Consider the following 17,363-nt stretch of genomic DNA (forward strand, 5'->3'; position numbering starts at 1 on the left):
ACAAAGAATGAAATGTTCCCTCTTCTAGCATCCTGTGATCTCAGGGCTCAGTATCCTTGTCTGTCAATAAAAGAGAATCAACCAACTTTTGGAAAATCACTCACTTTGGGAAAAGCCCCAGAGGTACCCTCCCACGAAAGAAGCTTGCTTGCTTAGTCTACGCCGTAGTGGCAAAGGTCCCAGGAAGAGGAGGAGGGACTCCTGGGTACCTAGATTGACTATGACATGTGTGACTTTGGGGACTTTGCTTCACTTTTCTGGGCTTTCAGTCCTTCATCTCTTGATTCTAGGGTTAGACAAGAGGACTTTTGAGGATTCCCAGAATGGCCAGTCTGGGCTTCTATCCCTCTTTAGGCCCAGGACTGACTGTGTTTGTCTAGCTGTGGTCTCCCTGATTTGTAGACTCCCTGAAGAGATGCCCTGGGCATGAGGGAAGGAAAAAAAAAAGACTAGCTCTTGCAATTTTCTTTGCAGAGAAGGGTTGAATATACCCCAAGAAGAGATTCTGATTCTGGACAGGGATAAACAAAGGCATGATGACCTTGTCCCTCTGAACCAGGTCAGGTAGCAGAGGGTGAAGCAAGGTGATGCCTTAGTTTGAAGTCAGAGAACCAAGGTTTGAAGGCTGCTTGCAAGGCCATTCCCACAGGCCTGAGGCCAGCTCCTGGACATCTCTGGGCCGTGTTTTCCTCTTCCCGGCAGTGAGGGGGCTGGGCTACAGAGCATCACTGTGCTGTGCTCACCGGTCACTAGGTCTGTCCAGTTCTCGTCTATCTCCAGAGGTCATCACCTCAGCTACTTCACTGGGATCCACCCAACATGTTCAGTGCGTAGAGGAGAGACTGAAATGGCACAAGACAACCCCGGGAATAACTGGAGAGCAGTTCATAAGAAGAGTCACGTGGCCAGGAAATAGCAGAGACGCTTTCCTGGGGGGGGGGGGGGGGGGAAGGCATGCACTAAGCAGGGGGCCTTAGCCCACCCTGTAGCCAAGGAAGGTCAAGACCAGAGCAGGCAAAGGCCATGCTGATGGGCAATAGGTGAGGAAGGTGAGGAGGGGAGCGGGGCAGTCTGGTGAAGTCCCTAGGTCAAGCCCTGGAGCTAATAGACAGATAATCAGAGCAGATCCCATCTCTGCTGCTTGTGACTTGGGCCTCAGTATCCTTATCTGTAGCCAGTGGATTCAGCTCAGCCTCCTGTGAGACCTTAGGTCAATCACTGGCTCTCTCAGGGCCTCAGTGTCTTTACAAAAGGAGGAGGGCAGAGTAAGGAGTGTCCACGAATGATGTTCAAGGACCCCACAGTTCTAAGTCTTATGAGACCGTGCCTGGACAAAATAGAAGATGTCGCTGCATGGGCTGCTGTTGGCTGCTAAGAGCCAGGTGAAGGCTGCCAACCATGGTCAAGTGCTGACCGCCTACTGTGTCAGGAAGGCAGACTGCTGCTGCGGGGCCTTCTCATCCTTAGTGGGACTGGCTGGCAAGGCCGGCCTTGTGAGTGGTACGTTGGAGGCGGACTCAGTGTCCCAGACACACTAGTCCTTACACTCTACCTTTGTTCCTCTGGGCCTTCAAGAGGTCCCAGGGACACAGCTCCAACTGGTCGCTGGCCAACAAACCCCTTGAAAGAGATAACCACTCAATGGCAAGGGTCAGATTGTAAGGGCAGGAAGAAGAGGAGAACGGGATACAGTATGGGCACCTGAGGACCAGGAGGGGTTATGGCATCTGATAAAGGGCCTCCTGACGGAGGAGTGGGGACACCAAGCACCAGTCAGCCTTGTGGCCTTCTGATACCTACAGATCTGCCTACAATGGACATTATCAGATCCTAGGATTTTAGACTTGTCCAGGCTCTACGGAGGCAGCAGGAATAACCTTGCCCAGGACTGGTCCTGATGAGGGCTCAAACAGTTTGGGGTGTTTCCAGAAGTCTTGTGAATGAACAGAGGTGTTTAGTAAAGAAATGAGGCTCTTTCTGCTGCCAAGTGCTATTGGGAGAAGGAGGAAGTGGGCTTAGGGGGCAAGGAGAATTGGGTGCCTTTCCCAGTAACAAGCGGGCAACATGGCATGGAGGAGAGGAGGCATCAGTTGGGCAGCCGCACAGGTGGCATCCATCACACGTATTCTTGGGAGGAGACCAACTGTCAGATAATTTCTTCATGGCATCTCTGCTGAACATGTAGGAGAGGACCAAGACTCAGCCTAAACTATGAGCAGCAAAGAGGCACAGGGAATAAAGTCCTAAACTCTGGCATCGGGAAGACCCAAGTTGAAATCCTGCTTGAGACACTTGCCAGCTGTCCTGGCATCGATTCTCTCTTCTGTAAAATGAGGATAACTGTGGCCCCTACTTCCCAGGCTTGTAGGGGGTGTGAAAGGGATCGTATGTCAGGTTCTTTGCAATCCTCAAAGTCCTATGTGAATATTAACTATGAAAAGATACTAGGGTGGTGGCCAGGTAGCACAGAGAGTAAGAGCACCAGCTCCAGTGTTGGGATGACCTGGGGATCGAATCGGGGTTCAGACACTTAGCACCCACTCAGAAACACCTGGCCGTGTAACCTCGAGCAAGTTACTTAACCCCGATTGCTTTAAAAATAAAAGACTAGTATCATGCATTCAGAGGTAGAAAGGGACCTTGAGGTCTTGTCATCCTTAAAGGTATTAGTGTTGATGCTGGAAGAAGGCTGAGCTTCCCAAGGCTCACACACAACACACAACACACACACACACACACACATGCATGTGCATGTGGAAGGGACTTTGGGAGTCATTCAGTCCAACTCCTTCATTTGACAGAAAAGGAAACTGAAACTGATGGAAGTGAAGGCACGTGTCCCAGGTCACAGAAGTCATCAGTGGCACAGCTGGGGTTCAGATGTAGACTCTTTGCAACCACACAATTGAAAGGAATTTGGGTACAAATCCCACCTTTGATCCTGCCTCAGCTTGGCCAAGACACTCAGCCTCCTTGGGCCGCAGTGTCCTCATCTGTAAAATGAGGGGTTGGACCAGCTCCAAGGACCTGGGAGAACCGATCAAAGTCAGTCCCTCTCTGGCACCATTCTTGTAAAATCCCTTCCTGGATTGCACAGCCCCAGTGTCTCCATTTCTCCAGTGACTCAGACTCTGGGGACTGGGCTCATCCCTTCTTAAGTGTCTGGATCCAAGGACGATTCTCTCTCCAGCCTCGAGCTCAATAATAGCAATGATGAATGGGGGCCCTCAGCCTCATTTCTGCCTTTCCTTTGTTTGAAAGCTTAGCAACATTGGAAAGGTGGTGAGTTGTGAAGGTTTGGAGGAGAGGCCGGCAGAAGTTCTCAGAATGAGGGGCACTGGGTCCTTCCCAAAGGGTCATTTTCCCAATACTGTTGATTTCAAACCTCCTTTCCCACTGCGATCCTTATTTTAGAGTTGAGGGATGTAAAGCACAGAGAAGACCACTGATTTCTTCAAGGTTAAAGAACTGGTCAATGTCTGATTTGAGACCATGAGAACTTCTCCAGCTTGGGTCTATCCACCTCTGGAGAGGTGATAGCAGCTGCTGAGTCCCTGGGCCCAAGTTTCTCCTCTGAATCCCCTCAGGCAAACTGTCCCCATCTGTTCACAGCTGGCCTTCCCTTGCCACATTCATGGTTCAGGATTAATTATCCATTTTCTTCCCTTTCTGGACATCCCCAAACATCAAGTTTCTGAGCAACTCTTAAAAATTATGAACTACAATCTTAAGGCAGGGAAAGTCTCTGTACCTTCCTACAGTCTCCTCACTTTGGCCTCTTGGACAATCTCCTAGTCGATGGAAACAAACTTCTGGCCTGACCACCTCTCTAACCCCCAGCTTGGAGAAGTTCACCTTTTCTACCTAGGAACCAGGCCACTACAACACGACCAGAAGTCTCCCTATTCACCCCCTCCCCAGCCCACACACATTAGCATGTAAGCTTCTTCAGGGGAGGACTTGTCTTGTGGCCTAGTTCTCTAGAAGTCAGGAAATCTAGGCTGTAGACCCAGCTCCATTAGCCACTCGCACCCCTAAAACTTAACACTGGCCTTTCATAAATACTTCTGCATCAATAGGCTTGTGTTTCTATCAGCAAGGAGCCCCAGACAGCTCTTTAGCAGACGGTGATGTGGCCAGTTTGTGCTTAGGTGGATAGGGTAATAGATGGCGGCCATACCACTCACCCTGCAGATGGGATGTTCATTTGGAACTTCTAAGGTTGAAGGCTCTTCTCCAACAGGGGAAGGATAGAAGTCAAGTAAGCCAGGAGCCTTCTTCGTCAATGTATTTCTTTATTGATAGCATGCCCTGATGAGCAACTATGGATTCTCACACTTGCTCACCCTGAGCACACAAAAGAATCAGAAAATATATATATATATATATTTGAAATAAAAAATCCAGTATCACACTCATCAGCTTTTTTCTTTCAAAAACATATTAAAATGGTATAAAAAGATGAGACATTGGAAACTTTTTTTTTACAACAGATAACATAAAAGTACAAAAATGAAAATAGTTTAACAAAGTGTCACAATTCCGGCTTAGGTCTTAATCCTCATTCCTATTGACCCAGGCACCAATGGGAGGGGATGAGAAGACACTGAGAGGAGAAGAATACACAAATGTATTACAGAATAAGATAGTGAATTATTCACCCACAGGCCCAGCACCAAAGACACCCCATTGCTCTGCTTGGAGTCCTTGCAGGGAAGGGCTGGTCCAAGCCGAGCTTTCTTCTGTTCCTGGATGTAGGAAGATTCTCTCCCCCTCCCCCCAAACCCGTCTGGCACGTTTTCATTTAGTTTCCCAACTGGCAATCCACAATCTGCTATGGTACTGAAGATACAGAGAAAAAGAAGAGATTTGGTCACAAATCCCAGATATCTGAGCCTAATAACCAACTATTACCTTGGTTAATGCTAAACCCAAGAGCTGGGGTATGAACAGGGACCATTCTTTGGATCAACTTGCCATGTAGCCAAGTCCTTTTGGAACATTCCAAAATAATATTACCATTAAAAAAAAGTCTTCAATTATAGGGATCAATACTCAAAGTCATGAAGGAAGTTGTTTCCTTTCCCTGAAAGTACCAAGAAACAACTTGGCTTCATGTTTCTATAGCCACCCATTTGGGGCCACAGTGCTCTATGGGGCACAGCACAGCCTTGAAATCTAGGACTCACTCTCCCCAATGTGTGAATATCACTCCAGTAATCATCTTCTTCAATGGCCAGCCACCCTGGCCTTTCCCACAAAATAATTTACAAATAGGGTTTAATCTGTGGTTCTGGAAGGTCCACTATTCCAAGATGAAAAAATAAAAATAACAAAAAATCCCTTATTAAAAAAACAACACAAACATACATTTTCCTATAAGAGCACAAAAGTATAAACACTTTATACACAAACTTCCTCTGTTGTGTTTGGAAACTTCAAAGCTTCCACTTCCACTTTTCCTTTTTTTTTACAGGCAGTTTACATTGCAGGCCCAGCTTGACTGCAAACCAAGAGAAATGCACAAAAGTGAGCCGCCTGGAACTGACAGGTTAATGAAGAAAGATGGGTTTTTCAAGTTCATCTCTCCTAACAAAATGGAGTGCCGAAGACGGCACTTCTTAAGAGGCGCTGGACTGGGGGCAGGGGGTGCAGCTCATCTCGCCAGGTGAAGGGGTGTCCTACTGGGCTTTCAACCAGGCCAATGTGGAGCCTCTCTGTTTCAAGTACATCACAAGAAAGCCCCTAAAGAAACCTTAGCCATCGCTCACCTGCTTTTTCAAGGCATACATCAGCTTTTGCTGATTGACAATCATGGGGAAAATTCGAGACATGGTCATGTACAAAATATGCTGTCATGAAGTTATGAAACCTACACCATGTTGGGTAAAAAGAAGTCCAGGACAGGCACTCTGAAGAGTAAGTTCCAGTGGACGTGGGTGTTCCAAATTGTTCCTGATTGGAAGGGTTCCAGAGCATTGCACTAAAGAATGAACATTTTGGTCAACATCGTAGGCAGGAGCTTGTGAGGGGACCAGAACATTTCCAAGGAAGTTGCCTTTCTGAGGGATTGCCCTAAATCAGCTGTCTGGCTCAGCAGGCACTCAATGGGACTGGCCAATCCCAGAGAGTGCTACTGAACTCCCTTTCAAAGGACTCTGCCCAAACCTGGCTGGTAAGGACTGAGAAAGTGTCAGCAGTGCTAATCAATCCCTCCCTGTCCAGTGGAAGAATCTGGGGAATCATTTGGGGAAACTAGAGCTATTCTACAGCTGATTCCATGAGAAACTTCTGAGCAGAAGCTTTCTTCAAACACTTTTCTAATGAGTAGCAAGAAAAGAAGGTGAATTCTGTGCAGCTTGACATGGATGCCAGATTTCTGGCACCTGGGAAATGTCATGGCTCAGCACTGCCCTCATCAGAGAAGACCACATCGACTGGGATGGTAGCCATAGGGGTTTGGGTGGGTGGGTGCCCTGTGAGGAAGTAAGACCAAAATGAGTTACTAACCTGGGTAGTAATGAGCAATGAATCTGGTCATATTTTGGTCCCACCAGAGACATATCTTGTTTCCTTAAGGTACCTTTTAATTTATTTTTTCTGTGATTGCAAATAACTTGAATTTGACTGAAGAAGTTCCTTGGAAGTCCAAAGATATCTGTCTCTCAAAGACCACTCTCCTTAGAAATCGGCAAACTATGGACCAAACAATCACTGTCAAGACTTGTGGTAACTGGGGTTAGTTGACTGGGGGCTTTTTAGATGCCCCCCACCAACTGTGTGATCTCAGTATGTGGAGGTGGGAACAGCTTAGGACCCTAAAACAGGAACCCCCCCCCCTTCCAGGGCCCATAGGGTCTTGCCATGGCATCAAGCTAATAGAGTCAAAAGGAGGATATAAGTCTTAGCTGCTCACTTGGTTTATCATTGTGCCATTGGAGACGGAGAAGAGCCACAGAGAAAGGATTTTTTAGGAAGGAAAAATAAGGGATAAAGAATTCATTAAGTGCAACTCAATTTCCTTTCCTTTAAATCATCATCACATCACTGCCTCCCTCACCCAAATATATATATATATATATATATATATATGTATGTATATACATATATATATATAATATACTGTATATTTATATAACATCTTGAATCAAGACTCAATGACAACCAAGGATAGCATATAAGGCAAAAGCAGCTGTGCCAAGAAGGTCTAGGAAAGACATCCCAAGAACCAAAGAGGAACAACCATATAGGTTCCCCTTCCTCCCACCCATTCCACCCTCCATCTTATGGTGGCCAGAGAATGGAGGCTAGAACCTGGAACAAATGAAGACCCAAAGGCTGGGTAGAGTTGACTGCAGTGATAAAGCAAGGAGTGGCTTTCTTCCTTTTGTGATGAGATCAGACACAGAAGATATAGGGGGAGAAGAGGCTTGCCTAAGGGGGCACTTACAGATCCAGTGGTGCAGTGGGAGTAGGGGGACTGGGAGTAGAGGGTGGGAGCAAGGAGAGCAGGCAAGGGGCTGCCCCAGCCATCAGTCACTCCCCTTCCTCCTTAATGCGCTGCTGCTTATTGCGACGATTATCCATGTCAAAGTTGAAATCATTCCAGTCTTCCCTGGGAGGGAAGGAGATGGTCTGGCGAAGCGTGAAGCGGACAGCATCAATGACCCGCTCACCCCTCGTCTCGCTGGAGCCCACACTGACGGTCGAGGAGCCGCTGGGGGTGCGCAGCAGGTGGGGAGGTGACGAGAAGTCATGGAGCTGCCGGTGGTCCAGAATGCCCTTCCAGATGGCATGGCGGAATTGCTCCGGGATCTTCAAATTTGCCAGATCCTGCCAGGGAGGGGAGCATGTTGGTAAAGTGAGTATGACAGACTTAAAGCCACCCCGAACCTGGAAGTCCATTCAGTGGAAATCCTTCATTTTACAGAGGAAGAAACCACAGCCCAGAAGCATCAAATAACTTGGCCCAGATGACGCACCTAGGAAGAGTGGTGGGGCAGGTTTTACACCCACATTTTCTTGGTCCCACATCCAATACCCTGGCTGCTATGGCACAGTGCCTCTCATGGGTAAAGGTGTGGGCACTCACTCAGGTTCTATCAAAGTTTGGGCAACTCAACAAGCCTCACACTGGGCAGGCAAGGTCGGTTGTTCCCTGAAAGCTTCTGATGCCAGTGCAGGAGTAGAGAGCAGCAGGATGGCCCTCAGACTTTGCACCATATGGTATGAAAATAGCCAGAACAAATCTGCTTCAGAAAGATCTGAGGAAGGGTCACGATACTACACCCAGATGACCGAGTGTAATTGTTTTCAGTTACTGGTTTTAGGGGAACAATATCAGCAATAAAACAACACCCCCCTTAGGACCCTCTGTGTCTACCGACAGCTAAGAGATCCTACTGAATACCATAAATCAGCATCTATTTCAGAGACAGACTGCAAATTGAGACCTTTTCCTATTATCTGTTGTATCAAATCTTTCCTTGAAGGTTAACTTCAATCATGGGATAATATACAGAGCTGAAAAGAACCTATGGGGTCTTCTACTCCAACCCTTTCAATTGGCAGATAAGGAAACTGAGGCCAGAGAGGGAAGCTGACTAGCTCAGGGGCATCCAAGGAATGAATGGCAGAGCTGGGATTTGAAACTCGGTGCCAGGACTTTGACTCCGAGTCTCTCCTCTCTGCTGGCAGTGTGCAAACTCATCACTAAGAGCTGATGATGCTACCCTAATATTTTCTTGGACTTCTTTGATTGCAGACCCTCGGATTCTTCCACTAGTCACCCCTCTGCTGGGAAGTGGCCAAAAACCTGGAGTATTGAGTTCAGTTCTAGGAACAACATTGGAGGATGCTGATAGACTGGAGACCACCAAGAAAAGAGCAAAGACCTTTCAACAATGCCCTATGGGAACTGAGGGTGTTTCACCAGAAGGGAATCATGAAAGACTTTCCAGGGAAAAGGGCAGAGACTGGGTCTAATGGTTTAGACCCAGAGGAAAGAACTAGGGATCATGGGGAGAAGCTGTAGGGAGGAAGACTTTGGTTTGATGTGAAACATTTACTGCCCAGCCATGAGAGCTGGATATAGATTCATGGGGGGCAGGTGGGGGTGGGGGTGTCTCTGCCAAAACCCTCCATGGGATGTCTTCAAGGAAACAGTCACACCGTTTCCTGTGGTTGTGAGCTCCATCTGGGCTAGCACAATACCTGGAACACAGAATGCACCTTGAATAAATGTTTCTTGCTTGAGTGATCAATGGAACTCTGTCCGGAATGTAGACACTAGGCTGTGTCCTCAAATATTTACCAGTGCAGGTGGGGGGATGGAAGAGAGAGATGCAAGAACAGTTAGAGCTGCCATTTCTTACTTTTTAGGATAAGAAAATGGGAGGAATACCAGGCATACATTATCTTATTTTACAGGTAAGTAAGCTGAGGCTGAGGGATGAAGATACCAATTTTCCAGGGTCACACAATTCAAATATGTCAAAGGCAGGATTCAAACGGTGCTTCTCCTGACTCCAAGTCCCATACTCTGTCTAGCAAGTCAGTGTTTCAAAAACTATGCTGCAGGAAACTAGGCATCTGTGCCCTCCCTTTTCAAGTGAGCTTTAAGATGGTTTTCCCCAGCCATTAAGTTAATAATTTTAGAGAATTTTACTGCAAGGTTCTGCCCAACGTTTATTGTTGTTTGTTTTTAAACTGGAGGGTTTTAGCACCGTGAAACCATGGCAGGAGGTCACTCGCTGTCCTGAGAATAATGAGAAAGAACATTTTGATTCCATTTTCCTTTTTAGCAGCCATTTGTGTCCTGGTTCTCATCTCCTCTCATACTACTGCAAATCATCTCCTAGATTAGATCTTTTTGCCACTGCAAGTGCTTACCTTGACTTACTGAATTTAAAACAAAAATGGGAGGTGGCAAATTAGCCCCTCTCCCCTCATACTCACACAGCCTCACAAACCTCTTCCTGACAGCCTCAGGCTCGAGGCGTTTCTGGTGATGGAAAAAATGGTAATACTGAGAGTCTAGAGAAAGGTGCATTCCAATCCTAGCTCTGACCCTAACTAGCTGTGTGACCCTGGGCAAGTCACTTAACCTTTTTTGTTTAGTTGTTTCCCGTCCTGCCCTACTCTTTGTGACCCTTTTGGGAGTATTTTCTTGGCCAAAATATTGGAATGATTGGCTATTTCTTTCTCTAGGTTATTTTACAGACAGGGAAACTGAGGCAAATAGGATTAAGTCACTTGCCCAGGGTTACATAGTTAGTGATTAGATGAGGATGGAATTGAACTCAGCTCTTTTACCTCCCGAACTCGAGCTCTATACATGGCACCACCAAGCTGCCCACTGCCTGAATTCCCTCAACTATGAAGTGTGGATTATAACAGCCCCCATTGGTCAGGGTTGTTTCAAAGATCAGCTGAGATATTTGTGAAGCCTCTGTCACATAGTGGGTGCTTACTAATTTATATTCTCTTTTTCTTTCTCCATCATCAAGGCATAGACTCGGAGCTGGAAAAGATCTTACAAACCCTCTAATCCAACCTCCTTATTTTGCATCAGGGATGATTTCTTTTTAATGATCTGATATGAGATTAATTCAAAGCAAATGGAAATACAATCAGAACTCACTGCCTAGGTTTTAACCTTCATTCCCGCTTTTTAAACCTAGCCTACTCTCTGTCTATCAGAGAGCCTCAGCCAAGTCTGACTTGGGTGGTGGTGCAAGGCAGGGCTCCAGACATTCTTTTAAAACAAGGAACTTTTTGAGTGTCAATTTTGGGGATAATGAAGCCAGTTTCTGTTTCATTTTGTTTTCTTTTTAAGGCAGCATCAAAATGAAGACCTTCAGTTTTCCCAGTGCTCATGGTCTGGTGGACAGCGAAAGGAGGGCAGCTTGTCCTGGAAGAAAGTGGTGAAACCTGGACAGCCAACACCCCAAGAAGGAGCCCCATGCACAAAAGCTGCGAACAAGTGAGTGCTAAGAAACTAAGGGAGAGAAACCAGAGAAAGCCAGGCAGCTCCCTCCCACCCAGCCTCCCTGGCTTGGTGGCCACAAGGTGGGACCCATGTAACAGAAAGCAGCTAGGACTGGGAGAAATGACTCTGAAGCTGCCCCTTTGGTGGGAACCTTGCCTTGGACTCTGCTTCCCTCAGCTTACTGTCCTGCTCTGCAGTATACTCATTGTGACAAAGACTACCCCTCCATCGTTTCATCTTTAAGTGAAAATTCCACCATTTGTGTTCTCTCCTCCTCCCTCCCTCCCTCTCTGTCTCTGTTTCTCTCCTCTCCTCCCTCTCTCCCCCTCTCCCCCCTCTCTCTCTCTCTCTCTCTCTCTCTCTCTCTCTCTCTCTCTCCCTCTCTCTCTCCCCCTTCCCTTTCCCCTCCTTTCCTCCCCCCACCTCTGTCTCTCCCCCACCTTCAATGCTGAGGGAAAAATACACTCTTAGTGTTTGCTTCTGATAGAATGTAAGCTCCATGAGGGCAGGTACCATTTCATTCCCTCTTTGTATGCCCAGGTCCAAGGGCAGTGCCTTGCATATAGGAGATGATTAAATAAAACAGTTTAACTGAATGATTAGAAAATGCTGATGTGAGGATGGGAATTATCTCTTTTGTTTTCCATAGGGTCTAGTGAAATAGTCTTGCGTGCAATAGCACCTTGGGAAATGGTTACGAGTCAAGGAAGATTGGCTGCCTTCCTACATCAAAGTGGAGTTGCCCATTCTAGACTTTCAGTCAAAGACCTGGATTCAAATACTGCTTTTCCTATTTTCCCTCTGAAGCTCAGTTTCCTCATTTGTAAAACAGGGACAATAAAAACAAGCCATTGTGAGGCTGGACTGAGATAATACGTGAAGTGTTGGGAGTCTCAGGTGTCTCCAGTTTGAGCTTCTATAACCATTGGTTATGTTCATTACTATCCTTCTGACTCAGTGGAAACACTCCATGAGGAGCTGGAGGCACTCTGAGCCCAAGACACAGGTGAGACGTGTCAGAGGGTGGGGGTAGAAGGAATCCCACTGAAAGGCAAGGCTAACATTTACTTACATCCATGGAGTAATGCTCAATCTGATAGATGGTGGTCAGCCCCTGGGTCGTGAAATAGTCCAGACAGGATGAGCAGCCCAACCTCGCTAAAAAACTGCAGGGGGGAGGGGGGAGGAGGAAGGAGGAAACAGAAAACGAGAGTTCACCCTGACTGCTCCAGCCACAAAGGGGACCCCAACCTTCTACCCTCTGGGGGAGATGGGACAGAAGCCAGCCAATGGCCTTGGATGCCCTTCTAGCCCAAGTCAATGGTGTCACCTGACCCTCCATGGAGCGAGACTTTGGGGAAACCCATTCTCCTCTCAAGGTGGCTTTGCCAGTAAGATGGAGACTGTGGCAATACAGGGTGGCTGAACTAGACTAGGACGGTCTGGGCTTTCATTTCATTCCTCTTCCTCATGGATGGAGAGGCAACATACAGTGCTGGAGAGAGAGAGAGTTGATGACCTTGGGCTAGGAAGACCTGGTCTCCAGTCCCACCTTGGACACATTCTGGCTGTGTGACTCTGAGCAAGCTACCTAACCTCTGAGTGCTCTAGGCAATCTTCACTGGCAGAGGGAGTTTACTCTTCTGGGAATTCCCCATCTAAATGAGATCTACTCTATTCTCCTCTCCTCCCATACAACCTGGTCCTAGCTAGCTTAGAGCTATGAGCAGTGAAGATGGATGGAAAGGAAGGGAGCGCAACAGCAAGGGTGAACAAATGCCCTTTCAGGAAGCCCATCCCAGCTACCAACTTACCACATGGACGTGGGAAGGGGGCAGTGAAAGGTGGACAAGGACACAGGTTGTGGACATGGAGAATCCAAGCTTACTTGTCCAGTTCCTCCATTCATTCATCACAAATGCTTGTTGAATGAATGAATGAAAATGTCCAACCATAGACACATGGTGAAAGTCCATCAGAAGCCGGCTCCCTTCTACCTTTCAGGTGTTCTTAGCTCTCACTTCCCCTATAGACTCTGGGATACAGTGACTCTGGCCCCCTGGCCACTCCTCCAGAAAAATAACCTAGATCCCCCTTCACGATCTTTAGCTGATCCCAGCTCCAGCCAATCCTGTCTACCTACACCTTGTTTGTACAGAGTGGTTTGTCTCCCCTGCTGCATCATGAGCGGCTCCTGGAGAGCAGGGGCTATCTTTGTTTTTCTTTGTTTCCCCAGTGCTTAGAAGAGTGTGGCCGACACATAGAAAGAAAGCCCTTAAGAAATGCCTGTAGTAAGCATTCAAGATCGCTGACCTCCTCCAAGACTCATCCTTTCAAAGCAAAGCTGGGTGGGTTTTGTCTGAGACAGACTCAGGGAAGAAGAGGCCAGTGCTGAGCCAAGCAGCTTGCATAGTGACTAGAACACAATTGGTGCTTAATAAAGGCTTCTCAGTTGGTGAATTGGCACAGCTGCCTCTCCATCAGATCTGTGTCCGTGGATCAGGTCCCCAGGGTCCAGCCAGCCCCCCACCCCCCCAGGGCTGCACGTCGGAAAGCGGGGTCTGGTGCTCACCTGACGATGCTGCAGTCGGTGGGGTATGGAGGTGGGGGTGTGCAGTGGGACGTGGAGGGCATGGAAAGAGTAGGAGGCAGCGCCTGTGTTGGGCTGAGTCCATTTATATCTCCAGCCATAGGCATGTGAGTACCCATCATTGGAACTAGGTAAAAAAAAAAAAAAGGAAGGCACAAGAGAGATTCATGAGATCATGGTTATAGACTGGTCTGCACTCCTCCCCCTCTTCCTCATTGGTCAGGTGAGGAAACTGAGGTCCATGGAAGGGAAGTAAGTTAAGGTGGGACCTCAGGGGTGGGGGGAGGGAATATGCATTTCTGTAGTACCTGCTGAGTGCTGTAGTATTCCATTATCTGAGACATTAACCTGCTGAGCCATCTAGATGAAACCTAACCAGCGTCACATACATAAGATGCAGAATCTGAACCCAGAGCCTCCAGCTGTGAAACCAGTGCTCCCTCCCCTCTCCCCTACTGCATCACACCATCAGGCAGCACTTGGTGACACGCCCTTGTGAACCCAGCAGGCATCTTTTGGCTAGGTCTTGGGGCGGGCAACGGATTGCTAGAACCAGACAATAGGAGAGTGAGAGTCTCACAGCCAAGCAGCGCATGAGAAGCCTGCATTCTGAGCCACCTGGAGCCTTGGAGGTCCGCTGGTATTCCCTCACTCTCATTTGGAAGCCCAGAGGAGCTGTGACGATGCACAGAAAGCCAGAGCTGGAGAAGCCCCGTGTCCAAACCCCTCAGTTTGCAGATGGAAAGAGCTTAGGAAATGCTGAATTTGGTATCAGAGACCCTGACTTGGAATGCTCCCACTGTCTTTCTATCTGGGTGATTTGGGCAAGAACCCAGACTCAGGACTTCATGTAAAATGACTTCAGAACTGGCTCTGAGCTCAGTTTCTTCCAGCCTGAAGCACAAAACCTCATCTCCTCTTCCCCTGGGGTGTAGTAACCAGTGAGACCCCTGTGTGCCAAGTGCCAGATGCCAGTTAAAGGGACTATGATGGCAGTGACCTGGGCCATCTGCTCCCCTGTTCACTGCCTCTCTTTTGGGGGGAGGGCGAGTGTTCTTATGATACTTCTGCTCACACAGAGCCTCTGGGGTAAGCCAATGCAGCTGGATGGATCCCTTTGACTATGCAGGCAGATTTATCCAGCTTTTTCTGTCCATGCATGAGGTGAGGCCTGCAGGAGGCCAAGATTGTGATAATGTTGAGTGTTCAGCATAGCAGGGAACCCAGAGAGAATCTGGCCAGAGCCCAGGAAAGGTGGCTTCACACAATGGCTTCCTCTAGGACTTAGCTGCAGTTAGTGGAAGACTGAGGCTATCACCCAGGTGCTCTGGCTCTGAGGCTTCTTCCTACATAAACTCCCTCTATTTCTACTTTTACTCTTTCTTCTACCCACTCCTCTTCGATCCCAAAGGGACTGCCTTGAAGCCAAGCCTTTGTCCTCTGGGATCAGGACCAGGGCAAAGGCCATCTGTCTAAAGAAGATGGTCACTGAGGCTTTTCTAGCTCAAGTGGGAAAAAGCCTCCTAAACTGAAGGAAAGCTCACATCCAGAATGTTTGGCGGGTTTTCTCTGAGGGATTTAGGGCAAAACCCAGAATAACCACTCATGGCTTGAAAATGAAGCTGGGGCCCTGGGGAGACAGTGCTGCAAGCAGACTCAGCAAGACCTGAATTTGAATCTTGCCTGGCTAGCTGTATGAACCTGGGCGAGTCACTTATTCTCTTTTGGCCTCAGTTTCCTCCCCTGTAAAATGAAATTGGACTAGGAGGCTTCTAAGGCCACTTTCATCCACCCTAGGGAATTACAGGGAATGCCATCAGTATTGGTGAACGGAGTGCCCAGAGCGGCCCAGATGAGCGTGTGCCCTCCCACAGCATCCTGCTCTCCTGGTCCTTGCTGCTGCCCCTTGCTGTACCAGCCCCATGCCCCAGTGAGACCCCAGAGCCCTCCTGCAGACAGCAGCACATAGTGTGCTCTGAATGAGCCCTGGAAAAGGACTTACTGTTGGCTCCCATGCCATCGGGGATGGCGGTCGGGGTGAGGGGGTTGCGCTGCTGAGGGTTAATGAGCTGGCTGACGGATGGCAGCTTGTTGATGCTGTTCATCTTGCTCAAAGGTGGGGAGCTGGTGCCATAGGAGGTCTGTGACTGCATCGAGGTCCTGGAATAGAAACGCATGCATGAAGGGCAGCAGGAGAGAGAGGGAGAAGGGGCCCTGCAGGTCCTGAGGAGTTCAGCTAGCTGCTGGGACAGGGCTCAGGCCAGAGGAATGTTCTGGGGGTGCCATGAGAGAGCACAAACTAACTTCTCTTCCATCATCTAGAATAAATATGCCCCCTGGAATTATACCTCTGCCAAGGAAGTTGGGGGTCACTAGACTGAAACCAGGCAAGCATCCACATGCCTTTTCTTTTCTTCCTTGGACATTCCTCCAAGACTCAGAACATGGTGTCTGTTGAGTGTCAGTTTGCCAAATCCTTCCTTCCCCTTTCTCTCTCTCCAGCCCTTCTCTCTTTTGCTGCCTGTAAAGTCACCCCAAACCCACCATGTGAGGGTAGCAACAGCAGCACATGCACGCTGATGCTGCCTCCCAGTCGGGGCAAGCTTCCATTCCCATGGAGCTTCCTGCGTCATGAACCACAGGCAGAAAATGACAGGAAAAGTAGACCTCTTTGGGTACTTGGGAGCACCTTCTGCTGCAAGGTGAAGATCCTATCTTGGAATCTCACTTTCTCAGATGCTGTGGCCTAGAACAGACCTTGGAACATCATTCTAGCATGCCGAGAGCATTTCTGGCTGGGAAAGTGACTGCCTTGCTGGCTTCCCAGGAAGGGAGGCAGAGAAAAATCTGCTTGTCAGTCTACCAGAAGCCAATCCCTAGCTGTCCTTTCTCAATGACCAGCTCCACAATTTGGAGCATTTCTCTACCTGACTAGAATCCCAGATCCCAGGAAGGTGACTTAACTCTGAAAGAAAAGTATAACTTGTGGAGTGAGAAGAATGGCAGCAGTTCCTCTTTCTACAAAGCACATGGGATGGATTAATTCAGACACACAGCTATGACTCCTGACGTTCAATCCAACATCCTGTCATTTATCCTACCTCAATTCCTCCTAGAAGATCTTCCTAAAATATTAAGGTCTTGGATTGGATTAAGATCCTAGCCCACAGTTTAATCAGAGGTTAGCCAGTCAAAGATCCATCCATTTTCTTCTTCCTTTTGAGTCCTCTGGTTTTGTTCTTATGGTCAAACAACACTGGAATGTCAGTCAACCTCCATGGAAGCTTCACCTGAAAGACGCCAGTCTTGAAGATCATTGGACTTGGAGGCAGGAAGACTTGGGCCCACGTCCTACTTTAGATATTTATGAATGATGTGACTACAGGCACATCCCTAAATCTCTCTGGGTGCCATTTTCCTCATGAGTTAAAGGGGATGTTAGTACCTATAGATAGTACCCTAATCCACAGTGTTTGTATTTAAAGTGCTTTGCAAGCCTTGATGTAAATGTTGGTTCTCATTATTTACTCACATACATACATGTATATGTTATATTAGCACAGACCCCAGGCTTAAGGGCTCAAGGTAAAAGTGATTTCAATTTTCAGAAATCAAGTTATCACCCACAAGACTTTTAATAGTTTTCCACTTGCCACACGTATTGCCGGTATTGACTCTTCTAGAAGCATTGGTGATCGATATGGCATGTTGGGTCACTGTGAGAGAAGGGACCTCAGAGGTTCCCTAGTCCACCTTCTCATTCTCTAGGTAAGGAAAGGGAAG

General features: G+C 47.9%; 1 protein-coding gene across 3 annotated transcripts in view; it reads right to left on the minus strand.

Annotated features, from left to right (window-relative positions):
- Positions 1 to 4,275: 4,275 nt before the first annotated feature.
- Positions 4,276 to 17,363, minus strand: part of TP63 (tumor protein p63) — a 121,414-nt gene continuing 108,326 nt past the window's right edge. For 2 of the 3 annotated variants that reach the window (XM_069083308.1, XM_069083307.1), the window contains exons 9-12: positions 15,583 to 15,740; positions 13,563 to 13,707; positions 12,063 to 12,156; positions 4,276 to 7,833 (exon numbers count right to left, since the gene is read on the minus strand). In XM_069083308.1, the coding sequence (XP_068939409.1) occupies positions 7,537 to 7,833; positions 12,063 to 12,156; positions 13,563 to 13,707; positions 15,583 to 15,740 (694 nt within the window). In that variant the 3' untranslated portion in view covers positions 4,276 to 7,536. The remainder of the gene's footprint in view (positions 7,834 to 12,062; positions 12,157 to 13,562; positions 13,708 to 15,582; positions 15,741 to 17,363) is intronic. The other variant, XM_069083309.1, reaches the window with a different exon arrangement.

This window comes from Petaurus breviceps, unplaced genomic scaffold (assembly GCF_028583685.1).
Source record: "Petaurus breviceps papuanus isolate PSGF00001 unplaced genomic scaffold, PetGlider_PUasm1.0 173, whole genome shotgun sequence".
In the NCBI taxonomy this organism is placed as follows: Eukaryota; Metazoa; Chordata; class Mammalia; order Diprotodontia; family Petauridae; genus Petaurus; species Petaurus breviceps.